The following is a 12,938-nucleotide window of genomic DNA, read 5'->3' as shown; positions in this document are numbered from 1 at the left end:
AGCATCAAGTAAAATTTATGAATATTCTACTGCTGTGAGTAACGTCACTGAATGAAGAACAAACTCGTTTTAACTAAAAATTCACCAGACATACCTGTAGTGTTTGTTGTAGTTTCATAAGCTTGTTATTGAAAGAAATGTATTTGGAAAAATGTTTCTCTTGCTGGATTTGTAATTGTTTCATTTCGGTCTTTAAAATAGCAACATTTCCACAGAACTTTATATTTTGGTCCATCTGATGATGCATTTCTTAAAAATTAAATTATTTTAATCAGTTACCCAGTACTCGAGTAATCTTTTTACCATTTTGCTTACTTTTACTGTCGTAAAAATGTTGAAGTGGTGCTGCTCTTACTTGAGCTCAGGTACACTCTGCTCTCTGTTGGCACTTGAGGAGGTGAACGTATCGCCTGTATTTGGCGGGATCAAGACAATCTGTGCAGCTCCGCCTCGCTGCCTCCAGCTCCGATATAACTAAGGCTAAAGGTGCAAAGTTTCCGCCGCGGCAACACGGTCCCATGCCCAGTGTTGGCTGTCAACCCTGGAGGAAGTCCAACACAGACGCAGCAAGACAATCCGGACTCCATCTGGGTCAGGTTCACGTCTCACCTGAGCTGCTGGCGGGACGATGGTCCTGGAAGTTTGGAAACATCGTTACGTTACACCTGGGTTCTGGTTCAGTAATCTAGATTATTATAGAAAATGGTTTTCAGCTGTTTGTGTAAAAATGCAGTAGAATCTGCAGCATCAGACAAATCAGGTGGGAAATTAATTATTTTCACTTCTGAGTTTGATTTTACATCTTTTGCTTGCAAAAAAACTGCAAAACTAGAAGTTTACAAAAGGTTAAAAACCTGCGGAAGAAAAACAATCTGAATTGAACCGATTATTCTTAAATCAGCAAAACTGATTATAAATCATAAAGCGATAGTAAGGAAGAGGATTAGGGCCATTTGGGAAAAAAGTTAATTCTTGTTTTTCTCAGAAGTTTTGACTCAAAATTCTGACTTTTTTCTCTCTTTCTAACTTTTATCTTTTGAGAAGTTTTTTTTTTTCCAGTGGCCCTAGTCGTCTTCCGTAAGATCGAGTTCATTCAAGCTAAAATGATTTAAAATCAAGCTCTTTGTTTATAGCCAGGTTATTTGCGGTTGAGAATCAGAGTTTGAGTCTTGTGAACTTTTAGCGCCTTCATCTGTTTCTAGGCGGAATATCTTGGGTTATGATATATTTTTTAATCCTGCGGTTTTCAGAGCTTTTCCCGTTTTGCCTCAGCAGCTGTTTGGTTGTAAACCGAGCCGGAGGAAGGAACAGTTCACCCAACGCCCAGCTGAGCAGCTCCAGCTCTGCATCATTAATGCTCATGTATCATTCATGCCGGTCCCAGTAAAACGCACACCTGTAACGGTACATCCACCATCCGCCCCCTGCGGCATGGCAGCGGCCTGGCAGGTTCACCTCGCTCCCATCCTCATGACAGACCCAGCCGAGAAGCTTCCTGCAGGAGAAGCGTCCCAGATGAGCGGAGCCGGTGCCGCCGCTCCCCCGGCGCTCCTCAGCGGGCTGTGGCACTGCGGGTCCGTCCGGAGGAACAGCCGCCTTCTGCCCGGCTCTTTGCCGCCTGGACTCCGGAGCAGAGCCCCGCTCAGGCTGCCGTCTCTGACGGCCAAAGCACCCCGCAGGCGGAGCAGCATGGCCCGCCTCAGGTAAAATCACCCGAACGATCAAAACTCTGAGCTAAACCTCACCTTATGCTGCAGGTTATTGAATTAAAAATATTTACTGCTAAATGCATAGCAAAGATGACATTGTGTAATGTTGAAATACAACATTAAATACTGCTATAAATTAATCTAAAATGCAACAAAGAAATAAGCAAATTGTAACAAATTGTTTGATTTTTAAAGTTTGAGGGAAGTAATTCAGAGTTGAGAAGTAACTAGTTACATTTACTTAGTTACATTTAAATAAGTAAATTTAAATACAATTAATTCAAGTACCTTACTCATCTATAGCTAATAAATTATACTACAGAGTTAAAGATTGAATAAATTAGGTAAACCTTACTTACTTCACCTAAACCATGTTACATTAATCAAAAATAAGTAAAAATGATAGATTTGTTTTTATAAGAAAAAAATCGATAACATGAAAATGTTAATTTTGTAGTTTAAAATTAAAATTAAATTATTAGTTACTTAATTAGTATCAACATTCCTTTACACACACACACACACACACACACACACACACACACACACACACACATATATATATAAATAGAGAGAGAGAGAGCGTGTGTTGGGGGTCGTATTCTGAAAAACATTGACGATCTCCTTTAAATTATGTGTACAGCATGTAAATGTTAATCAGCTGAGTTTTTATATTTCTGGTACTAAATTTGAACAAATCACATTAATTAAATGGCATTTCCATCACAAAATTGATGTTTAATTAGTTTATTGAATTATTTTTGCTGACTGCAGCTTCCCACAACATTTCTCTCCTAAGTTTAGCTAAAAACGGTTCTGAAAGTGCAGAACAGGGTCTAAGGTGATCTGTGTGGATGTGATGATCCTGCTTGCATCACTTTTCATTTCTAGTAAAAGCACCTTTCAGATCCCAGGCTGGCTGAAATTACACTCCGATTGTTTCCTCCTGGCCGTGTCCCAGTTTGACGGCTTTATGTGAACCGGTCCCGCCGCCGGTGACCCGTAATTCTCAGTGGGAGAAAACTGATCCGCACCTTTAATTGAGAGAAACCCGAGTGACACTCTAATGCACCACGGGGGTCAAGTACTGCGGTTGAGCTAGCCGACGTTAGCTCCACTTAAAGATTAGCTTCGCGCATACATGGTGCATTACGGTAGTATAGCAGTTTTTGGCCTCTCAGGCGAAAATAATAAACCTGCCTATTACTTTCACATATTTATACTTAGCCAGAATAAACATTTAATCATTTTACTAGACGGTTTTGGAGAAAGACCATGCTAAAGTACCGTATTAGCAAGCCTGGATACATTTGTCTCATTTCCAGCAATTTATTTCTCCAAAATGAAAAATAGGAATCCAAGAAGAATAAAACAGTATTTGTAGTACTTCTTAATAATCAGATGGTTCAAAATATAAAATGTGTGTCAATTTTGGTACATTGAAAAAATAAAAAACTTTTATATTAAGTTGTTCTTTGTAAATTTTAACCAATTTTACTTATTTTAAGTACATGTCCTATGGCACCTAGAGGCTTCCGTAGTCCAGAGCTGCACAGTGTCCAGGTTCCATTCATCAAAATGTGTTTAAATGCTTCAGGTTATCAATCTTTATCAAACTCAGAGTGGATTCCATGTTTTTTGTGTCTCCAGCCTGAGCGAGCCGTCCCTCCTCTCCCCGGGTCAGGACCTCCAGTTGGACGGATGTTCTGGGTCTCGTCTCTCCAGCTGTTTACAGATGAGGCCTCCACCTCCTCCACCTTTCAGCAAACCCCCCACCCTGCTGCCCTGCAGGAACTGCAACCAGCAGCAAAACCAGCAGCTCCAGAGATGCAGCCGACCGGCCTACATCCACTTCTCCCGGGCCATCCGGCCCGCCGCCCGGCCCGCCGCCCAGCCCGCTCCGGTGAGGCGGCACTCACACAACCCAGATGTGAGCGGGGAGATGCTGCAGGGTGACTTCCGGCGCCGCAACTCCTCTTCCTGCCAGGGAGAGACTCTGTTTGTGGTGGGGAAGCCGTGTTTCCTGGGCTGCGGCCCGCGGCCCACTGCCGCCGCCAGGCCTGCAGGTCGAGCTCAGCTCCACGTCTTTCTGCCCAGCGAGGCCAAACCGGAGGAGGCGGACCGGGAATCCGTGGATGAAGGCTTCATGGATGAACTGGACTGCAGGATTACAGCTCTGAAGCTGCAGCACACCCTCACCAACAACTCCTAGAAAAAATTAATTTCTACCTTGATCTGACTAGCGTGCTCTAACCAGTTTGTGGACCTTGACCTCTGACCCTACCAAGAGTCTGACCAGAAGAGTTTCATCATCAGACATCAGAGCTTAAATGGAGGGATTATTTTTTTCTTTATGGTGTAAAAACCATTGGATGAATATTTCTAATAACTGTCAGTGTCGCAAAAAGTGGATATAAGCTCGATATGCTATGTGGGCGCTGCACTAGAAGGGGCGCCAAACAACGGCATAAAAATTATTTCTAGACTGCATTTTCTGTATTTGGCAGCTGTGTATGGTGCGTTATATAAGAGTCACGCTGCAATACACACCAGAAAGTACAAAGTTGCACCACTGTATGTTAGTCTTATACTGTATATTGTTATCATTAGTATTAGTGTTAATCTTGTTTTTTATATATTGTTTTTAACATTTTAAGAACTTTTTTGTGTGAACCTTCAGATCAATTTTGCTGTTGCACCTTAATTTCCCCTTTGCTTAACAATAAAGGTTGTTTCTGTTCTGAAACGTCATCAGAGAAGTGAAGAATATTATGAGATTTCTGAACTAAATACTCAACTAATAATTAATATCAGTTGTTTATCATTTAGTCCCGTGGTCACATATTTAAATGAACCTTTAAAGATGTATGGAGAAAGAAAAACTGGAATAAAAAAAATACATCCAAGTTTATACAGTCATACTTTCAGAAAATAACACAGAGGAATCAGCTGCTGTTTTTAAATGTGGGGCGATTTTTATTATTGACATTAAACTAATTATTTCCAACAGTAATAACACTAATATTTATAATCAGTGTTATAAGAACACTAAATATACCAAGAATATTTTAAAAATATGTAACTTCTTTTTTTAATATATATAATTTTTTATTTAACCAGGTAAAACCCCCTGGAGATCCAGATCTCATTTGCAGTTGAAACGTAGGTCGCTCCAGCAACACACAACCTGGTTACACAAAAGTAAAACATATTATACACAAGTTCAAAACAAATTACTAAGCAGTTTAAAAGCAATACTCGATTAATAGTCACATTGTTTATTTAATAAAACGCTCAAAAATAATTTCAATGAATTACTTTCTAAAAAAGTGAAGTATTTTTATTTTAATATTTGTCTTATGCATTATCTTTATATGATCAGTATATGTTATGATTTGTTTGTTACATAATGTTGTAGTGTGTTATCACAGATACACATTTGTTTTATAATGAGAATTCAATGTAATGATAATGATCAAATAGCACTCTTCAAATAATATCTGAAGACAAAACAGTCAAACAGCTAATCATGTTATCATAGCTGTTAAGCACTAAATGTAAGCATTACAGGTTGCAAATTTTTATATAATTTATTTTTTTAATCATCATTTAATAAATATCCAGCCACTCTCCACAGCGATCTGTCCTTTTTTAATTCAGAAAATCCTGTTTCTAACTGTATGGCCTGCCACTCACAATATGGCGGACAGACACGTTCCCCTACTGAGCCAAGTCTTCCGGGTCGAATGGAAAGACGGGATAACGCTTCCTGCCGCTACCAGAAGTACGGTTGATACTGATAATGTAGGTCTGCCAGGACTGGGGTCAGGTTCCGGTTTCAACTGGGTCCAGACTGGGACCAGTTCGTCTCCACCGAATATGGTTTGCTGCTGTGCTTTCCCTGGCTGCGCTAACAGGGCCAACTCCTGGTCGCCGTACAGGTTCCACCGCATTCCGCTGGCGGACCTCCACCTCCGCATGTTGTGGCTATCGGTGCTGAGGATGGATGTCAACACGCCGCCAGCCTCGCTGAAGCATCTCCGCGTCTGCAGCGCTCACTTTACGGATGATGATTACATCGGGAAGAGGGAGAATAGTAAAGGACAGCTGCACCTGAAGGACCACGCTGTCCCATCCTTTTCACTGGTCAATTTTACTTTTTTTCACTTTTTTTATTTATTAGAAAAGTCATGTACAATGTACAAAACAAGTCAGGGAAATAAATCTGACGGAACTGTTTTATGAACAGAGCTCGTAAAGTTTAATTTTGTAAATCAGACAATAAAAACAAACAAAAACAATTTCTATATATAATGAAGCATAAATAATAAAGCATGATGTCGCTCAGAGCACAAAGCACAGAATTAGACTAAATAGATCTGCCCTAATGGATCAGACACACTGTCACAATACCAGATCTAGATTTTTTTTTTCCAATATCGGGACAGAGAAAGATGCAACTCTGGAATAAGGTAATGCTGGGTTGCAGATGACGTATTACCGACGTCACGCATTGCCCTCTTATGCTTTTTCCTCTCTTTCCTACTTATTTGAAACTAGTTTTCATTTGTGAGGGCAGAAAACTAAACCAAACTCATCCTGTGTTAAAAAGTAATCAACTTTAATCCCTGCCAGATCCCTAGAATCAAAACATCTGAAATAGAACCAACATGACAACATGAAGTAGGCTGAAAGATCCAGGAAAGCAAAATATCATCCTCTGGTCTGAAGAAAAACAACAGATGAGAAAAAGTCTGACATCTGTCATTCATGTCACTGGATTTTATTTAGCACTAAATAAAAAAAAATCATGCCAGACATTTGAAAAGTTTATTTGCAACTAAAAAAACAGCTGATCATTGTGTGTTAATTATAATTATGGTTTGGAGCATGACGAGTCCGTTTGGTATCTGAAGTCTGGCTGTTATCAGTCATTAACACTGCTGAATTGTCATTCGTTAGCAGCTGTAAATGTGAGTGAAGCTCAGTAAACACACCTGCGTTCATGCTTTACTGCTCTCCCAGGTTCCTGTAGAGACCCTGGCAGCCGATACTGACCCAGAGGTGAAAGGTCATGGCGTCGACGAGTTGCCTGCGTCCATTCAGAAGCAAACTGTTATTCTGAAAACACCGAGAACATCAAAGCCTCCAAAACCTCAGGTCAACAATAAAGGTTAATAATTAGAACGGCTACATTTTCAGTTTATTCTGACGGGAAGGCAGGTGATCAGATGTTATTTAATAAATTGTCTTTTCGTATTGACTTTTTATTTTGCTGGTACATTTCCAGGAGCCCAGAATGTCCTGTTGATTCCTCGGGACCCCTACTGTGACGTCGTGAGTCGCTGGCAGCTGTCAGTTCGAGCTCGGCCGTTGTCAGACCCGGTTCGTTTGGTTTTCTTACAGATTTTGAATTTTGCCAAACTGTTGCACATTTTGTCAGGTTGCATTCTCCAACTTTAAATGGGAACTATTATGCAAAATGAACTTTTTGAGTTTATTCTGCTTCTAGAAACAATCCATTCACCAAAAAAAAAAAAAAAAAAACAGCCAAAAACATCCTGCCATTTTCTGTCAACAATTTACTGCATTTTGGTGTCTGGAAATCAAGCTCTTTCAAAAACATCCCGATATGGCGATTACAATCGGCGGGCACTAACCCTCACCTAGCAACTATGGGAGCCTACAGGGGCAAATGTGGAGGAAACACATGAACGACGCAAACTACAAAACACACTAACAGAAAAAAGCAAATCCTAAAAACAAAAACAAAATGCTGCAATCACAGCATATAGAAATAGAAACTAAAGGGAAAATATCACCAATAGCAAAAACAATAGTAAGTATGAAATGCCACAAAAAGGAAGTCCTCTTGACCACTAGTGGTAAATATGCTACTGTTTTATAATATTGTAAAATATACCATAAATTTTTCAGGACACCCAGTCTTTCCCAAGAGTCTTGTCACATGTGATTTAGTGGTCGACTCCCCCTGGTGGCCTGGAGGACTCTTGTTTTGTGGAATGAGTTTGCAGAGTTTATACTTGCTGTTGTTTTGCTATTAGTGGCATTTTTCCTTTTGCTTTTGTTTTCTGTAATTGCAGCATTTTTTCTTTACACTGTGTTTTGCTGTTCTGCGATGCGCACAAACGTCAAAACTAGCTGCAAACACATGAATGATGGGAACTCTAAAACACACAAAGGGACACAAATAGTAAATAAATGCACCAGAAAAACGCTAGAAGCACTTAAACTGGAGGATATTTTAAATATGCAAAATAAAATATGACAACAAAAAACAACAAAAATCATATACAACCAAAATCAGAAATAAAATGTAACATGTTGATAATAATGCATGAGGTTTTCTTCTCAAAGACCAATACACTTTAAATTTCTAAAGGACAATTAACACTAAAACTGAAAGATATTGTAAATGTTCAAAATAATCCAAAACAAAACTGAAAAACAGAAATAAAAACCACACACCACCAAAACCTTAAAAAATGAATTATGAAATCTCTGTAAACAAAATTGCCGTTCAAAAATAATCAGCCACCAGAAAGGAAATTCTGGAGTTCACTTTAATTTATTATGTGATTAATTGCTTAATTCCTTATTGCAGCAGTGTTATGTGGCAGTAATCAGGTCTGTGTGTGGCTGGAGATGGTGAACTCAGGTGTGACAAACCACTTATGTTTTAACAAAGAGGAGGCATTCACTTTTTCACACTCGGCCATGTTTGGATATTTACCCCTTAGTAATAAACACCTTAATCTAAAAACAGCATTTTATGTTTAATTGTGTCCTCTCTGACTGAATTTTAAATCAGAAAGGGACGAACCTTTTCACACCGTTGTGGTTCAGTCTGACTCCGGGCCACGAGGTGGCGGTAGTTCTCGTTTAAGTTGAGGTAAAGAAGGAGAAGTGCTGTTTTTACCGCTGTACAATGCCTGGTGGAAAAGACAGGTGTTTTGTTGTTGACTGCTTTGACCAACATGCTTCCATGCACGTCCTCCCAGCCGAGGCGAACAGAACTAAGTGGCTCCGCTTCATCTTTGACGGAAAAGTCCCGTCCCTAGGCACACTGCCGAAGAAGATTGTAGTTTGTGCAAATCACTTCACCACAGACTGTTTTGAAAACTACCGACAGTATAAGGCAGGATTTGCATTAAGACTAAGACTGAAGAAAGGTTCCGTTCCCACTATTCGCTTCAAATTCGAAGATGACGGAGATGTAAGTACAGCATAACGAGTTCGGAGTGAACATTTAGCACAAGCTAACGCTAACAATAGGCTGATGTGTCTCACAAATAACGTTTTACTTTATGACCGTTAATTATCATTCAGAAACAGCTTCTGCTTGCCTGCTGGTTGTGAAGGAGGCTCCATTTCGTTTGCTTCTGGGTTAAAAATGTGTCGTTGTCTTGCGTATCTCTTTGCAGCCATTTGCACGAGTAGAAGGCGAGTTGAAAACATTGAGTTGGGGGCGTGGCCAGCAGCAGCTTATTTGCATAAAAGTGACAGAACATTAAAAACAGCTCATTCTGATTGGAGCTATAAAAAAAAGAGACCGAATTCAGGAGGCGAGGTCCGCCTGTCAAAAAATGTGATGAGGATGTTTTATGTAGCCCATAGTAGGGTGTGCAACGGGTTCTAATGGCGAGAAGTGCTGCAAACCACAAAACTAAATAAATAAATAAATGCAACAGAAAGACGTTTAAATCAGAAAATAAAAACAACAAATGAAATGCTGAAAAAACAAGCTGAAAATGCTGCAAAGCTGCTAAACAAAATGGAAGTCCTTCATAGGAAGTAGAAGTCCTCCATGGCACCAGGGGGAGTCTGGAGTAGGTACCTACGTTAGTATGTGAAAATATGTGTTAAAAACATCAAGAATATCTTTCTTTCTTTCTTTCTTTCTTTCTTTCTTTCTTTCTTTCTTTCTTTCTTTCTTCCTTCCTTCCGTTTGTCCTCTCTCTCTCTCTCTCTCTCTCTCTCTTTCTTTCTCTCTCTCTTTCTTACTTTAGACATGAGAATAAACACTTTGCTTTATTGTATGTTGTGAGATTTAAGGTGTCAGTAACACTGAAGTTATACTGAAGTGTGATAATTAGAAATTTTAATTTTTCTAATGCAACATTTGATCGTTAACTTTAGGAAATTGTTTGCTTCATTTATTTGTTTTCAGATCTTATTTGCTGACGATGTTTTCAGTTGTTGGCTCTGGTCAAAAATAGCATTTAGTCTTCCAAAAAAAACTGTTCTTTATTAAAGATATTTTGTAGGATCTGAAAATGTGTTTCTTTGATTTTAATTTGAGATTTTTTTTAGTTTTTGCATATTTATTGATTTTTTTCTGTGTATTATTTTTGTTTTATTTTGGAAGGCCTCTCTAATTATTTTATTAATGCATTTATCATCTGTCATGTGAATTCCTCAATTATTAGATCATGTAGCTCAGATTTTAAGTTTTTCTTAGTAAACTAACATTGCATAAATTCAATGAAACCTGCAGGAATCACTTTCTTTGCAGAAGCTCCTTTCATTACTCAATAAATATTTAACTAAAACAATAACACCCCGTTTTCAATTCAGGCTTTGTTGCGTATAATTATTGCTTTTAACGTCACAATTATTTTATACAGTGCTGTTATGATGTGGAAGTTGTGCACATAATACACTTAGAAAGCCTGTTGGCCAAAATGTAGAATTATTAAGTACTTAGAAATATCCTGCTTTTTATTGTCTCAGTGGGAAAATTAAAGTGTAAACACAGCAAAGTGACAGGGAAACAAAGCATGCAGGTTCACACAAAGGTAAACATATAAAAACAGAATAAAGAATAAAACTGTACAGGAAGGGCAACATTTCAACATAAAATACTGTGCAGTTATTAAAAATATACTCTGATCAAAAGGGATGTGCGACTGAGTAGAATAAATCTACAAAATGTGCTTGTGGATTTGTGCATTTTCAAAAAGTGAGAATAAAAATGGAAACAACAGAGATGTTATTGAAAAGAAGAGTCTGCAGATCCAGATAAAAAAAAATGTATATAAAAAAACATTTTGGGCTTGATGTTTTTCTCTTTTTTTCTTTTTAGCTCTGACAGAAAATAAGTTTCCAAATTTTCTGACAGAAAATAAGTTTCCAAATTTTTGTTTCTGAAAAGAAAAAATGCAAATATGACAATAAAATTCAACATGAGTTCAAATTCACAATTTCCAGAGTTGTTGTGATAGCAAATAATATTTAAATAATGAGTATGTAATTTAATACAGCTCCCTGGATATCTTTTATGCAAAATGTTGATTTGTTAGTCTTCAGTTTGAACTCTCCAATAAAATTTACTTCTATGTACAACACAGTTTACACAGTTTATATATATATATATATATATATATATATATATATATATATATATATATATATATATAATCGCGGGCGTATGCGTTTACTACATTATTTATTATCTGTTGTGAGCGTGGATAAAACGTTTGTGAATTCACCATAATTCAAGTGATTCGATTTAATAACCTGCCGTGACGTCACGAACATGCTGATTTTATTTACTACCGCTTGGGGGCGGTAATGTGTAATTCCACAGCGTTACCCACCGACAATAAACGCCAAGAAGAATCAAAAAAAGCATTCTGCAAAAAGCCGTGTAGTTGGAATAAATGTGAAGTAGTTTTACAACCGACCGGAGGAGAAAACACTCCATCTCAGACAGTTTTTGGTGCAAACATGGCGGAAGCTGGAGACGGAGCCGAGCAGCAGGCCAGCTACCAGGTCCAGGTCAGCGGCGCGGTAAGCTACAGTCTGCACGCTGCGTTAGGCTGGAACAAGATCTTCATAGCGGGCCCAGATACGCCCAGCAGGGGAAGGAGTGAGCCTGAGGGGGCAGAAACGGTTTATTGAGACCGAAGAGTGGAGAAACTGGTAGCTAACCGGACAACGGGGGATAAACAGAAAGGCTAGCTTGGCTTAACAGGCGGACGGTTAGCCACAGGTTCTGCTTTCTATTGAACGGTTTAGATGTTTAGCGATCATGGATTAAGCAAAAAAAATTGCATTTCAGAGAGAGAAAAACAAAGCAATCATGCTCAAACTAACCCTGCAGCCGCTGCAGCAAGACGCTAACAAATATCGCGAGATTGCAAAAATGAAAAAGGAAAATAAAAACTCAGACAAATCAACACGATGTAATTTATGCTTTTGTTTATTTTATTTGCTACACAGCCTCTAAATGTTTTGTCCATCCACGTTACCTTTAGCTTTTTGATACTAGCTACGTGGTAAAGTTGTGTTGTAATGAAAGAGGGAGACATCGCGAGAGTTGCCTGGCCATTGGGGATTTTTGATTCATGAATGCGATTAGTTGTTTTATGACCACGAGTTTAAAGAAAACCAGCTATAAAACATTTTATATGCAAAGATGATGTAAATTAATATTTTTTATTACTGAAGTGTGGATAGATGAGTGAGCTTAAGATAATATTTACTCTTGAGCCGACATTTCTGACTAAACATAATTGAATTCAGATTTGAGGCATCATAAAAGTGAGTATAAATTGTTGAATATTTTATTTAAAAAAATGGATTCAGCAACACTGACATACTGTTTAATAGGTTCTCAAAGTTTCATAACCTTAAGTAAGGATAAGTGTCATGTTGTTATCTAAATAACTGTTTCTCTTCTCAGGCGACACAGGAAGCAGACAGTGACTCCACAGACGCCATTTCAGAACCAGGAATGTCAAAGGATGCAAGAGATCAGAAGTCCGTTGGCGAAGCTTCGCCCGTTGTGTCCGAGCACAAAGAGGGCGGCAGCAGTGGTGAGAACGAGACAGAAAGTCAGGAAGCCAAAAGTGACGAACTTAAAAATGATGAATCTTCTTCAGAGGCCATTTCTCCTCGTGATGTGCTGAAAATGGTTTACGTCGACGAATCAGAGGACAGCGAAGAAAAATCGGAGGAGAAAGAGGACAAGACGATGGAGGGAGCAGACATCAGTGAGATGGATGCCAAGACTGATCTGAAAGAGGACGAAAAACAGACAAACTATGAAATGGAGGAGGAAGGGGAGAACAGTAAGGAGGAAGGGGAGAACAGTAAGGAGGAAGGGGAGAACAGTAAGGAGGAAGGGGAGGAGAACAGGAAGGAGGAAGGGGAGGAGCTAGTAGAAAAATAAAATGGCCTAGAAAGTCACCGAAAGGGAGAATT

The 12,938-nt window shown here is 38.8% G+C and overlaps 2 protein-coding genes across 2 annotated transcripts; both read left to right on the top strand.

The window, feature by feature from the left end:
- The first annotated feature begins 1,179 nt into the window (after positions 1-1,179).
- Positions 1,180-4,537, top strand: LOC106951922 (uncharacterized). Its single transcript, XM_015039704.1, has 2 exons — positions 1,180-1,703; positions 3,360-4,537. The coding sequence occupies exons 1-2, from the start codon at positions 1,372-1,374 to the stop codon at positions 3,919-3,921; spliced, it is 894 nt and encodes a 297-aa protein (XP_014895190.1). The 5' UTR covers positions 1,180-1,371; the 3' UTR covers positions 3,922-4,537.
- Positions 4,538-4,773: 236 nt separating this feature from the next.
- Positions 4,774-12,870, top strand: LOC106951916 (chromatin modification-related protein EAF7-like; the record flags this gene model as incomplete). The annotated part of the gene is made up of 5 exons (XM_015039695.1): positions 4,774-5,855; positions 6,735-6,882; positions 7,000-7,094; positions 12,418-12,550; positions 12,617-12,870. Coding segments are annotated over exons 1-5 (1,077 nt in total), but the record flags the coding sequence as incomplete, so codon positions are not given.
- Between the last annotated feature and the right edge of the window lie 68 nt (positions 12,871-12,938).

This window comes from Poecilia latipinna, unplaced genomic scaffold (assembly GCF_001443285.1).
Source record: "Poecilia latipinna isolate Pla-1442-1.1 unplaced genomic scaffold, P_latipinna-1.0 Scaffold480, whole genome shotgun sequence".
NCBI classification, from domain to species: domain Eukaryota; kingdom Metazoa; phylum Chordata; class Actinopteri; order Cyprinodontiformes; family Poeciliidae; genus Poecilia; species Poecilia latipinna.
This window is presented reverse-complemented; position numbering and strand designations above follow the sequence as displayed.

Coding starts and splice junctions, on each gene's coding strand:
- LOC106951922 (XM_015039704.1), top strand. CDS start 1,372: ATGCCGGTCCCAGTAAAACGCACACCTGTAACGGTACATCCACCATCC. Junction 1,704..3,359: donor AGCAGCATGGCCCGCCTCAG/GTAAAATCACCC, acceptor TTGTGTCTCCAG/CCTGAGCGAGCCGTCCCTCC.